Source organism: Pleurodeles waltl, chromosome 5 (assembly GCF_031143425.1).
Source record: "Pleurodeles waltl isolate 20211129_DDA chromosome 5, aPleWal1.hap1.20221129, whole genome shotgun sequence".
In the NCBI taxonomy this organism is placed as follows: Eukaryota; Metazoa; Chordata; class Amphibia; order Caudata; family Salamandridae; genus Pleurodeles; species Pleurodeles waltl.
Genome location: NC_090444.1, coordinates 778,233,511 through 778,252,709, shown reverse-complemented (window position 1 = coordinate 778,252,709; position 19,199 = coordinate 778,233,511). Strand labels below are relative to the sequence as shown.

General features: G+C 41.0%; 1 protein-coding gene across 1 annotated transcript in view; it reads right to left on the bottom strand.

The window, feature by feature from the left end:
• Positions 1 to 19,199, bottom strand: part of CLVS2 (clavesin 2) — a 309,211-nt gene that overhangs the window by 167,210 nt on the left and 122,802 nt on the right. Inside the window, exon 2 of the mRNA XM_069234757.1 lies at positions 17,203 to 17,377. Coding sequence (XP_069090858.1) covers positions 17,203 to 17,377 — 175 coding nt within the window. The remainder of the gene's footprint in view (positions 1 to 17,202; positions 17,378 to 19,199) is intronic.

Here is a 19,199-nt window from a genome sequence, read left to right as displayed (position 1 = left end):
TATACCCACTGGGATAGCCATCACAGGGATGGTCACCGGCTTGGTTCAGCAGATCACCCTGGCTTTGATAGCTTTTTCTAAGAAATTGGGTTACTAATTGAGGGGGTGAAACCCTACTCAAGTAGGAACCCTAATTCTTGTCAATGAGAAGTTGATGTGATTCAAAATCTTTATTCAGCACATAGGCCATAAAAGTGCAAATACTTAAAATACTGTATATCATAAAAACAAGATATAAACATTTAAGTATTCATTCAAAGCTTAACAGCATCCAGACATAAAATACTACAGTTGATAAGGAATAGTTTTCCTGATAGGTATTGCTTCCAAAATACACAACACAACACCAAAACATATTGCAGGGGCCTCCATGATACACAGAAAACACATTGCAGCATTATGATCCTTAATACTATGTGCAATAAAAATTGGTTTCGGAAAGTGCTCCCTTAAGTCAAGATAAACAAATCAAAAAAGCCATAAGCAACAAGCACAAGCCACAAGCAATGCTTAAATTAACCTGCGCTCAACCCTTTTGTATCTTGGACCAGAGCATTCATGCATAACTCAGAGACAATGTATAAGGTATTTGTGCAACACTTCAAAGAGTAACACAATAAAAATCCACCACAAAAGGACCCCACATTTTAGAAAATTAGAGAAAAGTTTAATATGTAAAACAAAAAACCAAAACAACAGAATTCTGATCTGTGGAACCGGAGATATGCAGGTTTAAAGATTTCAGTGAAAGTAGCACAAAAAGCATAAAGCGCCATCTATGGATATCTGGTTGCAGACCAGGACAAAGTTACAAGTTAAGGACAGCTGGCTACAGGTGATTGCGCTAGGCATGCTGAACAACAGTACCTTGGATTATGGTTTGTGGCGAGTTGTGAGGTTCCATGCCGAGGATGTGTCATACAGTCTAGGCAATGCATCAGTTCTGAAGTGATGCGGAATGAGAACCTGCATCATCATTCAGGCTGTACATCGATGAGAGAAGCAAAGGCCTACATCAGGAAAGTTTCACATAGGCGGTGGTTCCGATGTGGCTTCTGGGTCGATGCAGAGTCCTTTGCATCAGAAGAACCCTCCCAGCAGAGATGATGTGTCAGTCTGAAGGCAGTGAGTCGAACAGCAAAGGCGATGCACCAGTTCTGCTGGAGATGTACTGCACCGCAAAGCAGATGCATTGGTTCTGCTAGACCCACCAATTGGCTGGAAGAGCAACCTTTATGCCTCCTTCAAGAGTCCAGCACTGGGGTAGCACCACTTGCTAGGGTAGGACTCACAGCTGGCAGAGTACAGGTGCTGAATATAAGATTGTTGTGGCCTTCTGTCCCTGAGGCTCTGAACCGGAGGCCAGAAATCTAGTCCTTGAAGTCTCTTTGAAGTCCTGGGTTCAACAGATAGAGGTTCAGTCCTTTTCCCCCAGGTGAAAGGGCAGCAGCAGCAGGTCAGCACAGCAGGGCAGCAATTCCTTTAGAGCACCAATCTAGCTGAGTGGCAGTCCTTCCAGGAGCACAGCAGTCCTTCTTCCTGTCAGTTATCCTCATGTCTAGAAGTGTACTGAAGAGGTGATGTCTCAGGACCAAGGACCAATATTTATACAAAAAATAAATACTAACTACAGGAGCTATGGGGCCCTTTGTGTGGAAAAGTAACAGAACCTATTCAAGGGTAAGTAGGGCTGTGCCCAGCTCCACCCTTCCATCCTGCCAGTGATGTCCCATCTAGGCACACCTAAGCTCTTTATTTCATGTTGTTGTCTAGTAGGAACACACAAAGCCCAACTATCAGCTACATCCAGTCATGTGACCCAGAGACAGGTTTCAGGCTCTAAATTGCTAAGGCAGGAAAATGCCAACTTTCTAAAAGTGCCATTTTTAAAAATTGTAATTTAAAATCTGAATTCACAATTCTGAAGACACCAAACATGAACGAATTACCTGCTCCCATTTAGAAATTACATCTTATTAAATATAATATGGTAACTCCAATATTATTCTATGTGAGAGGCAGACCTTGCAGTAGTGAAAAAATTATTTAAGAGTTTTTAACTACGAGGGGATGTAAAACTTAAAATGATGTGTCCTACATTGTAAATACACGGCGCTCTGCCCTCTGAGGTGTCCTGGGCCTACCCTAGAGATGACTTATGTGTATTAAAAGAGAAGCTTTGGGAGTGGTGAAAGATTTTTTTTTCCAGGTCGAAATGGCAGTTTAAACTGGCTGCAATGACAGACCTGAGACCTGTTTAAAGGGGCTACCTGAGTGGGTGACACAATCTGTGCTACAGGCCCACTAGGAGCATTTAATTTATAGGCCCTGGGTACATGCAATGTCACTTTACTATGGGCTTATAAATACATTAAATTAAATATGGCAATTGGGGATAAGCCAATGTTACCATCCATTAGGGTGTTAGCACATACACAATAGCACAGGTCAGCAGTGGTAAAGTTTGCAGAGTCATAAGGCCAGCAAAAGACGTGATCAGAAATGGAAGGCAAAAAGATTGGGGAGATACCACCATAAGGCTGACAGGTCTAACTCTTTTCAAAATAGCAATCTTCTTTTAAAAAACAAATGCAGCCAGTTTTACTTAACAAAAACTAGGATGCATTTAGAAAAAAGAAAATTTAACTTTTAAGATTTTTTTTAAGAGCAGGCATTAGTCCCACGGACCACTGTCAACTCTTCAAACATATTGTTGTGTGCATTCTCAAAGGATAAGTGGTGTGAATGGGTTATAACCTCCTTCGACATGTCTGAAAAATATACAAACTACTGCGAATCGGTATTTGGAAGGGATGGCCTATATATGCTCCATCCAAATACTCATTTGCAAAGCCAAATTGCAATTTAGAAAACTGAATCACAATTTGGCTTTTTTGTACATCACAAAGAGCATTTTTGCAGTTGCAAACAGCCTTCTCTGTGATTCGGGCCATTTGTGGCCGCAATAAAGGTTTGACATATGACCCCTAAATGTCTTTACTGAACTTAACAGACAGGGAAGATTGGTAATTGTTTACAAAATGAAGAACAGTTCTTTATATTTAGCTGTGTAAACATGTTTTTTTTAGATATTTAGGTAGCAGAGTCATAGCCCAGAGAAGCAGGGGGTTGCTTTAAATTTAGAAACCACAAAACAAAAGAGTTACCCTATGGCCAAATACAATTAGAAATAAATTACATAAGGGGCATAGTCTATTGAGAAATATTTTTAAATTATAACAGTATTCATGTATACCTAAAATACAGCCATACTGATGTGAGTTTCCACGCTTTTAGTTTGCATAATAAAAGTTTCAACCAAACTCACGAATGCTGGTCAGGACTTTTAAAATATGAGGTCCTCTCTGTATAAAGCAGAAAAAATCCATCCAAATTTGCTCTTGCAGTTTTAGGCATATACAAAAGAAAGAAAGTATGGGGTGCCACATTTATCCTCATTGCCAGCATCTGGGTGGGGGAAACATCTGGCCACTCACTAACAAATGGGGTAAGTTTCCCAGAGGTGCCTCTGGCCACCTTTGCACCACTTCCTTTGTATTTTCATTTAAACTATCCCACAGTGCCCCTCTCTATGTGAAACCAAGATGGCAGAACATGTGGCCCATGCAGAGATATGGCTATAATAATGGAGAAACACTCCCTTGTGGTCACTTCAAATTAGTTCTGGGGTAGCTCCCCTCCACTGAATTTAGAGACAGGTTTGCTAAGAAAATAAAGGAAGCAGGTTTAGGTGGGACCTACATCTGCCAGTGACGGGGGAAGCACTCTTTGACGCTCTGGAGGGAGCTGAGCACATCCCACTGGGCCACCCCGCTCAGGTAGAAAAACATCTCCCCATATCTAAGCCCTTTTTTCAGTGACTGGGGGCAATATATATCTCACCACAGGAGAACCATTGTCAATTAGGTGACACTGAACTTGGCAGAAAGGCATATTTTGCTCTAGTAGGAAAAGGACAACTTTCTAAAAGTGCCATTTTCAAAATAGTACTCTAAAATCTGACATTTACCACTAAATTGGATTTTAAATGGCTATTAAAGTAGTCATTTTTCTAGCTATTCTCAAACTGAAGTTATGCTTTAAGGATGTTATAATGCAACCAGTGTTTTTCTATGTGAGAGAAAGCCTTGCCGCTATGCAAAGTGGCTTTGGAGGTGTCTTCCTGCCAGGATATATGAAACATAAGTAAACTCGTCCTACTTTTCAAATACCATGAATCCTGCCCTGAGGGCATTTAGAACTTAACTTAGTAGTAACTTATAGGTAGTAAAAAAGACGGTTTAGGCCCTGAAAAAGATTTATTTTGCAAAGTAGATTTGGTACTTTCAAAACTACATATCCATGTGTTTGCATTGTCAGTATAGTGGTGTCACAATATGAAAATAAGTCATAAGACTTTCTTTTCTGTAAGCCAAGTTCCAGCCTGCTAGTGGTCTCTCCTGATTGGTCAACCTTAACAGGATTAGCCAGAAAGCTTTGATGAAGTGATAGTGGTCTGCACTAAGCAGATCTTATCTGATGGGGGAGGTTAGCAGATGCTGAGGCCAGGCCAGGAAGGGGGTTGGTTAAATCAAACTGGGCTTCAAAAGGAAGCAGGACAGAAACGAATGCCAGCTAGGCTGCCGTCTCACCCTGTACCCCACAGATAGATAGCAGGCCCAGGAAAGAAATGTGTAGATGTTCAGAGGGGGAGTGTTCTTGTTATCGAGCCACAGAATGTTGGTTTAGCCAGGTCTTGCTCCTCTGAAGGAAAATCGTTGATCTTGGAATGTTAAAGTGCTGTGCTTTATGGGACAAGAAGATGACACCCTTTGGAGGAAGTTGTCTTGCTTTTGGGTGGCACCCTTCAGCTCATTGGGCCAGAGTGCCCCCTGCCTGTCCTCCAGTATGACTGAATAAAAGTGGCTGGTCTGCACTGTAATTTATATCTGCTGCCTGAAATCACAAGAAGAAGAAGGACTGCCCTGCTGGAACCCTGGTCTGCAACCCAAAGGACTGCACATTGAAGTACTGCTCCTGTTGCATACTGTAAAAAACAGCCCAAATGACTTTACCTTGCAACAAAAAGGACTCAGGAGTGGACTCCCTGAAATCGATAGGTTAACAAATCATGCCTGCATCAACTATAACAAAAGTCCCCAGCCTGGAGTGTGTCCAATGGACCTTTCAGAATTTGACCAGATACATTGTGGGTATTGAAGTCCCAAACTTCCAAGGAACATCTCAGTGCTCCTAGACCCATGGATTTGTGTTTTGGACACTTTGAGACCCAAACGAGAACTTCTGGAAGGAGATCCAGCTGTTTGGAGCAACATTTGGAAAAAGCTACACAATTGGGGTGACTCGCCAATCGTGAGTCAAGCCGACTACCTTCAACTGTGACCTGGCCAGGATTTCAGGTTCCTCCTGGTCAAAGCTCTAGAGCTTCAGACTTCGTGGAAAAGCAATCTGATGATGTTGCATCGAAATCTGCTTGGTGAGGAGGACTGCACGACATCAAGAGAGAAAAGCTCCAGAAATATTTCTAAGTGCAAAGGTAAATTTTTGACTGAGGCCTCCCGCTCAGTGTATTCGAGCAGGATTCTATTGTGGTCAGCCTCAAACATTGACTTTGTCCCGGACATGCATGGCAACATGTCCCCAGTTGGCATTATTGATTTCTAACCACTGGAAAGCACATTTATTCATTTATTCTTTAAAAATTCACAATTTTGTTCCCTATATTAAAGATTTTTGTTGTTTTGGTGTCAATTTAAAGATACAAATAGTTGCTATTTTGCTAAATTGGTGTGGGACTTTTATTGTGTGCTGTGTCTTACCTATTTACTGTATTTGGTGCATTTAAATGCTTTACATAACTGTCTCCTAAGTTAAGCCTGCCTGCTAGTTGACAAGCTACCAGAAGTTGAGCCAGGGGCTGATTTTTGAGACTTTGAGCCTAACACTGTCTGTGAGCATTATTGTTAGTGGTAGGTGTGTACTTTCCTCTACTAATAATCAGCCTCCAACAATAGGCATAAAATTCTGTTCCCCTCGAATCCCCTTTTTATTCTTCTCATTGTTAAGTTTTAGCTGCTGCAGGCATAACACAAAGCAGCAATTAGATGTGTTCAGGATGGATAAAAGCAAACACACAAGTTTATTTTTCTCTAAAGTCTAATTATCTTTACAAAAATCCCAGAATAGTTTGCAGCTGAAAGCTACACCTCAATAGCACAGTTACTATCAAAGTATAATTTAAAAAACAGAGGAAAATGTCCAAGTCGCATTGTTAAGGAAACAGAACGTGTTGCATTACATTTTCTTGCCGAGGCGTTATATTTTGTATCTGCCGAGGCAGCCTTAAAAGCCTTAAGAGACAAGTAGAATGTTACCAAAAAAAGCAGGCACAAAAAAACAGGCCTAGTGAAATGGTTTGGACTAATCAGAGATCATTGCCTACAGAGTGAACTCAGAATGCCTCAGTGTGGTGCGCTTGGCATTCCTCACATCGAAATATGTTTAGGCGATTTTCATATTATGGGAATATCACTAAATGCCGAAAGATTTCACAGTCATTACATTTTCCACAACTCCCTGCTAAGTTACCATTAAAATTTAGTGTAGAAAATCATCATAAACTATGCATCTTCCACAGCTCCGTTTCGCAGGTATACAGGGAGTGCAGAATTATTAGGCAAATGAGTATTTTGACCACATCATCCTCTTTGTGCATGTTGTCTTACTCCAAGCTGTATAGGCTCGAAAGCCTACTACCAATTAAGCATATTAGGTGATGTGCATCTCTGTAATGAGAAGGGGTGTGGTCTAATGACATCAACACCCTATATCAGGTGTGCATAATTATTAGGCAACTTCCTTTCCTTTGGCAAAATGGGTCAAAAGAAGGACTTGACAGGCTCAGAAAAGTCAAAAATAGTGAGATATCTTGCAGAGGGATGCAGCACTCTTAAAATTGCAAAGCTTCTGAAGCGTGATCATCGAACAATCAAGCGTTTCATTCAAAATAGTCAACAGGGTCGCAAGAAGCGTGTGGAAAAACCAAGGCGCAAAATAACTGCCCATGAACTGAGAAAAGTCAAGCGTGCAGCTGCCACGATGCCACTTGCCACCAGTTTGGCCATATTTCAGAGCTGCAACATCACTGGAGTGCCCAAAAGCACAAGGTGTGCAATACTCAGAGACATGGCCAAGGTAAGAAAGGCTGAAAGACGACCACCACTGAACAAGACACACAAGCTGAAACGTCAAGACTGGGCCAATAAATATCTCAAGACTGATTTTTCTAAGGTTTTATGGACTGATGAAATGAGAGTGAGTCTTGATGGGCCAGATGGATGGGCCCGTGGCTGGATTGGTAAAGGGCAGAGAGCTCCAGTCCGACTCAGACGCCAGCAAGGTGGAGGTGGAGTACTGGTTTGGGCTGGTATCATCAAAGATGAGCTTGTGGGGCCTTTTCGGGTTGAGGATGGAGTCAAGCTCAACTCCCAGTCCTACTGCCAGTTCCTGGAAGACACCTTCTTCAAGCAGTGGTACAGGAAGAAGTCTGCATCCTTCAAGAAAAACATGATTTTCATGCAGGACAATGCTCCATCACACGCGTCCAAGTACTCCACAGCGTGGCTGGCAAGAAAGGGTATAAAAGAAGGAAATCTAATGACATGGCCTCCTTGTTCACCTGATCTGAACCCCATTGAGAACCTGTGGTCCATCATCAAATGTGAGATTTACAAGGAGGGAAAACAGTACACCTCTCTGAACAGTGTCTGGGAGGCTGTGGTTGCTGCTGCACGCAATGTTGATGGTGAACAGATCAAAACACTGACAGAATCCATGGATGGCAGGCTTTTGAGTGTCCTTGCAAAGAAAGGTGGCTATATTGGTCACTGATTTGTTTTTGAATGTCAGAAATGTATATTTGTGAATGTTGAGATGTTATATTGGTTTCACTGGTAATAATAAATAATTGAAATGGGTATATATTTTTTTTTGGTTAAGTTGCCTAATAATTATGCACAGTAATAGTCACCTGCACACACAGATATCCCCCTAACATAGCTAAAACTAAAAACAAACTAAAAACTTCTTCCAAAAATATTCAGCTTTGATATTAATGAGTTTTTTGGGTTCATTGAGAACATGGTTGTTGTTCAATAATAAAATTAATCCTCAAAAATACAACTTGCCTAATAATTCTGCACTCCCTGTACATCTGTGCATCGACGGTATTTTGGGATCAATTATTTCTGGTCATATGGTTAATCTTTAACCTCTTCTCGAATTTCTCGGTTTGGATTTCATTTGTTGGGCTCGTGCAGTCTAATGCAAGCAATGGGTTTTTTTGGGGGACTGATGGGCATGGCAATTTTCTGACAAGCATTGCAAAGCCAATAGGTATTGACAATTTGAGAGCTAAAGGCCTTGCCAATGTTAATGTGTTTGTGTATGGTGCTGGAGTTGGTGACATTGTCATATGGGTTCTCTGCAGAAGAACGGTTCTGTAGCTGGTCCTGGCCATTATGTCACCACTGAGTGCTAGGGGGTGTGGTTTTGCGCATTAAAATTGAGCTCCCTTACCTGGTTCCTCAACCTGGTGAGTTATATACAGACACAGCTTACATCATGGACATAGAAGAAGGACCAGCATTACATGATGCAGTGACAGAGCAGCTAGAGTTACAGTCTAGAATGTAAGTAAAGAAAAGTATAAAGCAGTGGGAAAAGATAGCAGCTTATTTGTCAGCTATTGGCCGTATCATGCACATACATCATGTTGTTGTCATCTGAAAACGATGTGATAACACTTTTAACTCACATCAACAAAACGTGTAGATTTGTAATCCGTGGAGAAAGATGAAATTCTGGATGCGATCACACCTTGGTGCTTAATCATACTAAAAAAGCAAGCATTGAAATCTGACCTTGCTCTGATTAGCACATTCATGCTATTATTTACTGAATGATGGACTTTTTCTTTACAGAAAATGCATAGCACTAAAAACAATTTGCTCCTCTAATGTGTAGATATCTATTACGTTTAAATCCAACTTTTCCAAGAGGGCCGTTCCACCGATTGGTCTGTGATTGAGTCTGAGGTTAGGCATAGGCTGAAAGTTAGATTTACATATTGGGAGTCCCAAGCTATTATCGGTTTTGATGGTGAAACTAAAAAATGTTCGAATTGGCAGGCTGTATTTCATACATTGTATGTCACAATTGCATCTTTAGTAAATTGCAGCAGAATTCTTCCCCCCCAAAAAATAAATAAATATGTAATCCGTTCAGGCACTAAGTACCTAATATAGATATATATATAACGAAGGGAGATGATAGTTTGGAGAGCAGAGTAAGCTCAACACTAACGTCACAAGCAGAATGCATCTGACACTGGTGGCTTTGGGCAGGTGAGGGCAGATGGGAGGAGAAGGACTAGTAAAAGCATGAGCACTATGTAGAGAGCTGAAAAACAAAGAACAAAATAACTTCCTAATGCAGGTCATAACATGGGAGCAGTGGATAGATGCTTCTACTTGGTCCATGCTCTTGGAAGGCGGAAACCTAAGAAGAGGCATAATGCATTCATGCCATGGACAAATGGGGAGAAACACTATGAGAGCAACAAAGGAGTGTGAAAATGGTAAGCTTATAGGTGGGCTGAGGCTCACAAACTGAATACAACATGTCTTTATGAGACAGTGCATTTGCTGTCTAGCCGGGACTTAAAAAAAGGGAAGAGATACAGTGGGTAATTTTATCATTCCTGAATGAAGAGTAATATTTTGAAGTGTTTGTTTGAGTTTGCTGTGGTCATTAAATAAAAAGGGGAGGGATCCTAGCTGCCCTCCAGGAAAATTAAATCATGCCTCTTGGTATGTTTGTTCTTCAAGAGAGGACAGAAAGAACAATTAAGGCCTGATTTAGATCCTTGCTAGCAGTTCACCATCCATCCACCCACTGCTATGCTGGCCGGACTGGCTATCTGACAAATTAAGATCACAGCCTATGCTGTGCTGATCTCTGTGCCTTTACATTAGCTGCCACCACAGCAGTTCCTCTGAATGCACTAAATGTTCGTTGCACAGTCACCCTCTTTTAGGGGGCTGCACACCAGGCTTCTTTGTTTTTCATAAACAAACTCTAAATCAGGAGTTTGCATCTAAGGAACAAAAAACTATTAATGACACCCCACCCTGAAAGTTTTCTCCTACATTATGGGGTGTTATTATTTTTTTTTCTCTTCGTGACCACCAGGTTTTCCCGAGCGGTGATGGACAAATAACATGCACTTTAGATAGGGGAAGCAAGGTACTCACATTACTGAAAACCATCAGTGATGAAGGAATAAGGCAATAGAAACATTGCAAGGCACAATACGATGAAACAGTCGAAACAGTATGTAACACAACAGACCAGTACTACATAACAACATCACATTGCAATAATGCAGCACAATAACATGGCAGAACAAAAAAAAACACAACACATCACCCCTACAGCAAAATTACAACACAACTACTATGCACAAATATGTGTGTGACACATTACAACCTCCAGACACCTGCTATCATAACATGGTGGTAAAAGGTGTTGATACTAAGTGCATATCGCCAAGGATATGAAATAGCACTAGACAAAAATGTTTAGTGGTCAGGGCCCCTGTTTCATTCTGGCAGGTACTTTTTCATTCCTCTGTGTGCCTTTGTCAATGTTTTCTTATCTTTCTCTTTCTCCATCTTTCGCCCTTTCCTGCTTTTTCCTCGGTTGCTATGGGTGAAAGTCTGTTGATGAAAAATAAGTTCTGACCCACATAAACAGATGTCACTGCCCATCAAAGGCAGCCCCCAGTGCAACTTGAGATATGAATGAGGCCATAATTACTACTCACGAGGGCAGTCTAGTGCCACTGTGATTGGATGTGCCCTAGAAAGGTGTCCACCATTATCCTGCCAGAAACAGGGTAAGTTCACAGTAAGTTCAGTTAAATCGGGAATAACCAAAGCGGTGTGCTAAGTAAAGCAAGGTAAAATTACAAATCAGGAGCGTCATGACCCCCCAGTTTACAGCTACAGTGGGAGCAGGGTTCTTATGGGCCTCTTTTATCTGCAACGTGACAGAAACAAGCTTACAACTATCGCTGAAAGGAAAAAAATAAAGCCTAACGGAAAAGGGAAAGGGGGGTGGGCAAGTGAATGGGTGAATAAGTGGGTGAAAGAATGGGTGGAAGAAAGGATGGATGAATACATGGATGATAGGATGGGCGATGAACAGATAGATGAGTGGGTGAAAGGCTAGAAAGATGAGTGGATGAAACATAGAATGAAGAAAGAATGGAAGGATGAGTGAGAGAAAGGGTGGATGGATGAAAGAAAGGAAGGATGGATGCATAAATGGATGGATGTGTAGGTGAAAGGGTGAGTGGGTAAACAGATGGATGGGTTAGTGAAAGGAGGGCTGGATGAAAGGGTGGATGGATGACTGCATGAAAGAATGGGTGGGTGGGTGAAAGTATGGAAGGGTTAAACAATGGATGATCAATGGATGGGTAAAAGGATGGGTAGATTAGTGGGTGAAAGGATAGGTGAATGAGTAGGTATGATGACGGGTAGATGGGTGGATGAAAACATGGCACAGTAGATGGAAATCTGAGAGGATGGGTGGGTGGATGAAAAGATGGCAGAGTAAATGGAAATCTGAAATGGATGGATGGATGGATGATGGATAGATGGATGGCAATGTAAATGATATCTGAGAGGATGGATGGGTGGGTGAAAGTATGGCAGAGAAAATGGAAATCTGAGAGGATGTGTGGTTGGGTGAAAGGATGTCAGAACAGAGTAATTGATAATTTGAGAGGATGGATGGATGGATAGCACAGTAAATGGAAATCTAAGAGGATGGGTGGAAATGGTGGATGGCTGATTGAATGGACAAAATGATCAATTGATGTATGGAAGGCTTTTTTGATGGATGGATAAGTCAACTGATGGATATTTAGCTGGATGGTGAATGTTGTACGGATGGATGATGGAATGGCCAATGTATGAATAGAATGGGTAAAGATTGAATGATGGATGAAGAATGAAAGAATGAATGGATGAAAAAATTTAAAGGTTTAACGATGCATATCAGAGGGTGGATGGAAGAGTTAAAGGAAGAAATGATCCGTTCTTGGATTGAAGAGACTAGGGAGCGCTTTTAGGGAGCATGTATGGCTTGCTTGCTTCCATCAGAGCTTGGGTTCAAAGTAGTTTTTTTTTTTTTTTTCTGGCTACTACCCTGTGAGGAATACATCTTTTGTTTGTTCATGCGTTTTTCTAAGAGAAATCAGTTGTCACGAGACCCCGCAGCATCTGCGTATTGCTCCCAAAATATGAAAAGCAAACTCTGTGGCTCACACTATCGCAAAGGTTAAATGAAATACTACTGACAGGCAGAGTAGCCTGCGGCCTCAGGTCTGTCTCTGCCGCACTTATGTGTGCACTAGATAATGCCAAATGGATGATGACGGGAAAAGGCTACGGAGAGTCACTGAGACCGGAAAACATCTAAATTACAACCTCAGAATTATTTGACCTTTGGATAAATGCATCAGCGGAGTAGAGAAGGGCAAGCCATCATGTCAAATTAGAAAAAGGTCCGCGCTATCCAACACTGAAAAGAAAAAGTACTAAACAGTTTTAGCATACGTATCCTGCCCTATGAACCTATACCATTTGCAAATGTAGTCATATTTTTAATTCAACAAGCAACAGCATTTATGTTATTTCGATAACCCATGGTATGTTAAAAATCAAATGGTGAACTCTTGCTTAATTTCAAATGACAGTAAATGTAAACGTTGTATATTGACTGATGGAGTTTATAGTTTTGCTTTTAGAATCTACTGTGCAAGGCGGGCATGGATGAGGTTGAGATATTCAAATCCTCGATTGCTAACCTGGAAGGGCATTGTCTGAAGAGAGGACCAAAATACTGATTTCAAAGCAGTTAAGTGGCTAATTACATTTCTTATGGTAGGTAAAGGTCTGGCGCCTATGCTTTGATCACTGAGGCTACTTGTACACACCTATGTTGGTTACTCCAGTGCAAATTATAGGAGACTAATATGTTATACGATAAAACAACACTGCTTCATGTGCAGGTCACAGAGTGGTTTTAGAAGCATAGATTGATTTAAATTTGTAATTTGACTTTGACAATGTTAGACCAATACCATAGAATACTCGTAGAATTTTGACATTTCTTGTCTGTGTGGGCACGGTGTACCTCTAAAATCCTACAACTCAGAGACATCTCAATGGTATGCCCACTTGTGGGGTTATTGGAGACAGTGTTAACCTCAATTTCATGAGGCAATGTGTCCCAAGATAAGGTATCAACCAATATTGAAAAAATACAGTCAATGAGTAAAGGACAGACTCAATAAGGGAGGTCTATGATGGAATGGAAATCTGTAAAGGATTTATTACAAAAATTCCAAGGGTACTATACTGGAATCATAGTTCAGGTGCATAAGATTATTGCCATAAAGGCCATCAGTACAGAAAAATAGCAAGTCAAAGAAAAATGCCACTATTCAGATATGCAGCAAAATTAGGAATGAAATGGACAACATTCCTGGTGGAACCCAAAAAGGTTCTGGCCCGCCCCCAAATTTTAGGGTCTATAGAGGAAATAATCTCTTAGGAAATATTGAAAGTGGAGATTTATCATGGTGTGAGCAAAAGAATACAGTTTCAACAAATAGAAGCACAAAAATATTGAGTGTCATACAGCTGTAAGGATGTTAGTCATTCTTTTTCTGACCTAGTGTCATCCAGAGACTTCAAAACAAACTAGCTACAGAACAACAGTGAACTACTGTGAATGAATGCAATACCACAAGCAAGCTGAATGACCTTGAGAAAGAGTCAATACTAAGCCCATGTTAAAGAGCTTCCTTTGAGAACATTGTCAATAGGAAACAAACAAAGACTGCTTGACTATGAACAGCAGAGATAACAAACAATGGATGTGACATCCATTTTGAAGAATATATCTTTGAAACCTAGCTCATTTAATTAGCAAAAGCCAAGAAACTCCACTTTAACAAGTTGTATTAAAATTGTTTCAAAGGCAATACTATTGTGTCAGTGTATACATATAGAGCCAAGTGTAAAACCACACCTTGCACAAAAACTTTTTGATAGGTTTTGAGGTTGTTCTAAAGGTTCAAGGTTGTGGTACGGTCGATGGGTATGTCTTTATGGGTGCTCTTTGGTCCATGGGTGAAGTCAAGAGAACTTGGGCACAGAGATCCATGTCCCTTGAAAACCTCTACATTGCAGTAGCTGGCCAGACGATACTGGGCTACTGGTCAGGCTGCACCATGGTTGGGATGAAATCCTTAAATGGGGGCTAGTGTCTCTTGGGTGTGACAAATCCAGACTTGGATAGCACTCCTGGGACAGGCAGACTCAGGTGCAACTTTTGTCTGACTCTGATTTGTCTTGTTGTGTGCCCAGCGATTGGTAGCAGCAACACTTCTGCAGTGGTTACCAACTTGGCATTTTGGGCAACTTCAACTCTTGTGTCCCTGAACTTGGTTCCAGGAGATCAGCCAAATGATCCTTGGAGTCACTGTTTTTATTGGATATCTGTAAACAACTTTTCTCTGAGCCAGGAGCTATCCAAACTTTGCTATCCCAAAGGTGCAGCAAGTGCACTCCTTCTGAGCATACACCCTCTCTTTGTGTGGGTTCAAGGGAAGCTGGGGAGTACCTCTTCAGTCGTCTTTCCAATTCCAGTGTGATCTGAGGGTTAGAGTGACAAGAATACCATATGTTTCCCAGGAAAGTATCCTGAGGGGCCCATACAGTCACTTGCAAATAGTTAATGGATGCCAACCTACCTAAAGATGAAGTTCCTGTGGCATTAGGCTATCCCAGAGTGCCACAATCTTGTCCCTTTCAGGATGTCACAACCCTTACTCGACCTTTAGGAGCTTGGTACCCCACCCTAGAGTTGTGGCTGCCATAGGGCTACACGCCCACAGTAGAACTGGTTTGGGGGCAAGTTCCCTCTCCTTGACCCTTTGTGAGGCCACAGAGCTAACTAGAGCACAAGTGTCAACTTTCTAAAAGCTTCTCACCTTTATTAGTGGTATTAAATTCAGCTTAGGCATCAGGTCTGGTTTAATGTCATGTTTAATTTGATACCTTACATGACCCAGTTTGATAGTCCTGTTCAGGAGTTAGCCACATTGGAAGACCAACCAGGTACACTGTGTTAGCCAATGGTGCTACTAACTTTATCCACAGCAAAATTAAGAATTTGGAAGGGTTGCCCTTAGTAAATATAAAACATATATGTATTATTTAACAGAATACAGCTCCCTGCCATAGGGCTCTATAGGCCTTCCTTAGGGGACACTCACATATGGTGTTAAGGGATAGGGTGGCTTTGCCATTGTAGTAAATGGCAAAGTTGAACTAGCAGTAAAAAACATTGTCCTTCCAGTTTGCAGTGGCAGGCTGGTGGCTATTTTGTTCCTTGTCACACACAGGGTGGCAGCTGTGATTGACATGCCTTACATGCCCTGGGTACCCTGGATACCATATACTAGGGACTTTTAAGGAAGTCAGTACTTTCCAACTGGGTATATCCAATTCGACCTGCAATTTATATAGGGTCAGAACACTGGGCCTAAGGTCTGGTTAGCAGGACTCAGTGCAGTCTCATAGTCCACAAATCAACAGCATCAGTCCAAAAATGTGGGCGTGAACATGCAAAAAGAGACATTTCCTCGTAGGATGATACTGTGAGTATCATCAGTGCACATCTGGAATAGGGTAGTACTGTTCAGCCATATCGTCTATGTCTACATTTTGAAACATGGAGGTGAGGATGAAGATTTGTGAAAATATTTGGAAAACAGCCAATTTATTCAAGGGTACGATTGACCCAATTCTAATTTGGTGGCTTTGATTTTTTAGAAACTACTGGCTGCTTTCCATACCAGTGCCAAAGATTGCCAAATACTTTAGTAGCCACTTAAGCAATTTGTAAAGATCTTCATGCCCTAGTCTGCAAAAAGATTAAGAAGCATTCGTTTTTAAATGCTGTCTTCTTTAAGAGTGATTAGAAAATTCCCTCCATCATTTGTCAACACAGGCATAGCAGCAGATTCGCAAATGTTTTGCACATTACTCTTTAATGACCAATACAGTTCTTTTGTAACTTTTGGCCACACTCAACTCAAGAAGCTACTCTTAGGTCCTCTTTACAAGTCACTCTAGTATTCCAATGAGCTTGTAACTCTTTTTACAAGCTCCATTGTAATGACATCAATGTATTTTACCAAAGACCCAGTGTTTTTCTCCTGGATATTCATCTGCCCCAAGAAGGAACATTTCTGTGAGAAAAACCTGGGGAAAAGAAGAATTTGCACGGTAATGGATCACCATATCTGCAATACCCCAGTAATTCTTCATTTTTTAGTAGGACCTCAGGGTCCAACTGATAATGAGCAGCATTTTCTTCACCATGGGAATTTAATAGTACCCTCAGTTTTGGTAATTCTAGAAGAGAAATATCAGCCCATTTCCTGGGCCCTTCGTAATTAGGGCCTACATGTGTATTTCTTGAGACCTTCAGTGTATGTTAAAGGCACAAAAATAGGCATTTCAAGAAAGTGCCATGGCAGGTGATGCTTTCAATATATTGACCATCTACAAAATTATCCAAGCCATTCAGTGTTCCCGTTACAATGGTCATCTTTTATAACAGATAGTCATTACCACATGTGTTCCCTGAACCAGTAAAAGTTAAAACAGGGATGCTGATACAGGAACTACTTGGTCACTTACAATCTCTTGATAATGCTGTGGCACAAATAACTGTCCAAATGTTAATGTCATTCATGACCCATGATCTTACAGACAATGAGATAGCAAATTAACTTCAATGTGAATTCATATAATGTTAAGGACACTTTCACTAATGTGAGACGATATCTAAAATGTTCATAATTTTTTTGCAGCTTTATATAGCCTGAACTCGACCCGAAGATACTGGAGATATTTTTAGTATGACACCCTTAAGAGAAATGGATTAAGGAAATGTGTACTCTCAATACAGCACTGGGATGAAAAGAACATAACTGTGGCATACTAAAAGATTTGCAAAATCGTAATCCCTTACCTGGAGTCCCTCTATAGCGAGTCTTAGCATGCTTGGAGTCAGCTTGGAAGCCTGCTTAAAAGTAAAGTTGCTCCAGTCAATGATCAAGACAAATCCATTAACCTGGAGCTCTGGGTCCTCAATCATGGCTTCCAAAGACAGTAATATGGCACGTAAAATGTCCACTAAGGTGTACCTGTAAGTACCAAACACAAGGAATTTTAATTTTTGGGAATGTCACAACATGAAAGTTATGGCAAGAAACAACAGGTTTACAGTATAATATGTACATTATAAAATGTTATTAGTATCTGAGGTCAATAAAAAAAAAACCACAATTGAAGTTTGCCAATTGTTGATTGGTACTGCTTAGTAATTACATACATGTTTTAAGATGAGTTCAGTTCAGGTGACGAAGGGGTGTACAAAGTGCGAATTTCTAGTGTGAAATGGAGGTAATTAAACAAATCTGCAAAATATATTTTGCCAGTATCTCGGGTAATAGCAGCAGGAGAGCGGTTCAAAGAGAAAATGTCTTGCTTAAGAGAAAGTGTCTCCCAAATAAAATATTCTGAACTTGAGCGTACTGGAGTCATGCTTCAATGTGTAAAAGGTATGCACATTTTTGGGTTCAGTTAATTGATAACAATATTGCACAAAATGTGGGAAATATGCAAAATTACTCTGAAGAAACATTTTAAAGAGACCGAGTGACAACACATCACTGGAGTCTGCTAGTGGCTGGAAGATCAGCCCACTAAAGTCACCCTATCGGATGTTCTCAGACAATCCCACAACAGAATAACGAGAAAAATCCCAAACTTAGAAGACCTTTCCAAGTTCTTTAGAAGAAGCATCTGCGTCAAGTCTGCTTCTAACCCACCTGCCCCACGAGACATTTTAATATAAGTAATTCACTTATAAACAGACTGATTAATAGCTTTCAATATAATTGTGTTTATTTCAATAAAAAACATATAAGCATTTAGCACAGTTTCTTAACATCTTGTACAAAATATACTTCATGTCACAGTTTATAAACACTATAGTCAGTCACGTTTAAAACTATTTTTACATTTAGTTGCAGCAATCATTACACACTTCTAAGATTCTAATCAATCACAATTCCTTATACTTGTTTAATAGCAACTATGAGCATCTTATCCATAGGAGATTTAAAACACAATTCAAGTTCCCCTCCTAATTACGTAAGTTCATACAAAGGCCCTCATTATGAGTTGAATAGGTGGGTGGTAAATCTGAATGCAAAAGTTACATCATCGTGCCGTAGTACTGCACCAGTAGCATGCAATTACAAGTTGAACACCACAGAATGGAGAATTACCACGAGGAACCGGGTTTATAGGCAATAAAACCACACAGCCTAATGCTGTGGAGTTTAATGCATACCTTAATCACCTGCCTTGAGTAAGTGGTAAATGTATGCTGAATCAATCCTCTGTGTGGGAAGTTTGAAGGAGGGAAATGTGGGGAAAAGGGAGGGAAGGGACATTTCAATCAATCAATTAATCATTATATTTGTAAAGCACGGCTAGTCACCTGCTAGAGTCGCAAGGCACTGGGGGTGCAGTGAGTGAGTGGTTTTCGATGAACAGAGGGGATTAAGTGAAGAGCCAAGTTTTGAAGTCTTTTCTGAATTGCAATAGAGTAGGAGATCTTCTAAGGTGGAGGGGAAGGGAGTTCCACGTCTTAGCGGAGTGGTGGGAGAAGGACCTTCCTCTGGCTGTGGCCTTCCGGACACTTGGGACGGCGGCGAGGGCGAGGTTGGTGGAGCAGAGCTGCCTGATGGGCGAGTAGAAGTGGAGTCTCTGCTTGAGGTATTCTGGTCCGGTGTTGTGGAGTGCTTTGTATGTGTGCGTGAGAAGTTTGAATGTGATTCCCTTGTCTATCGGGAGCCAGTGCAGGTCTCTCAGTAGGGCAGAGGTGTGGCTGGGTTTGGGGGCGTTCTTTATGAGACAGTCGGAGGCATTCTAGATGCGTTGCAGTCTTTTCTGTAC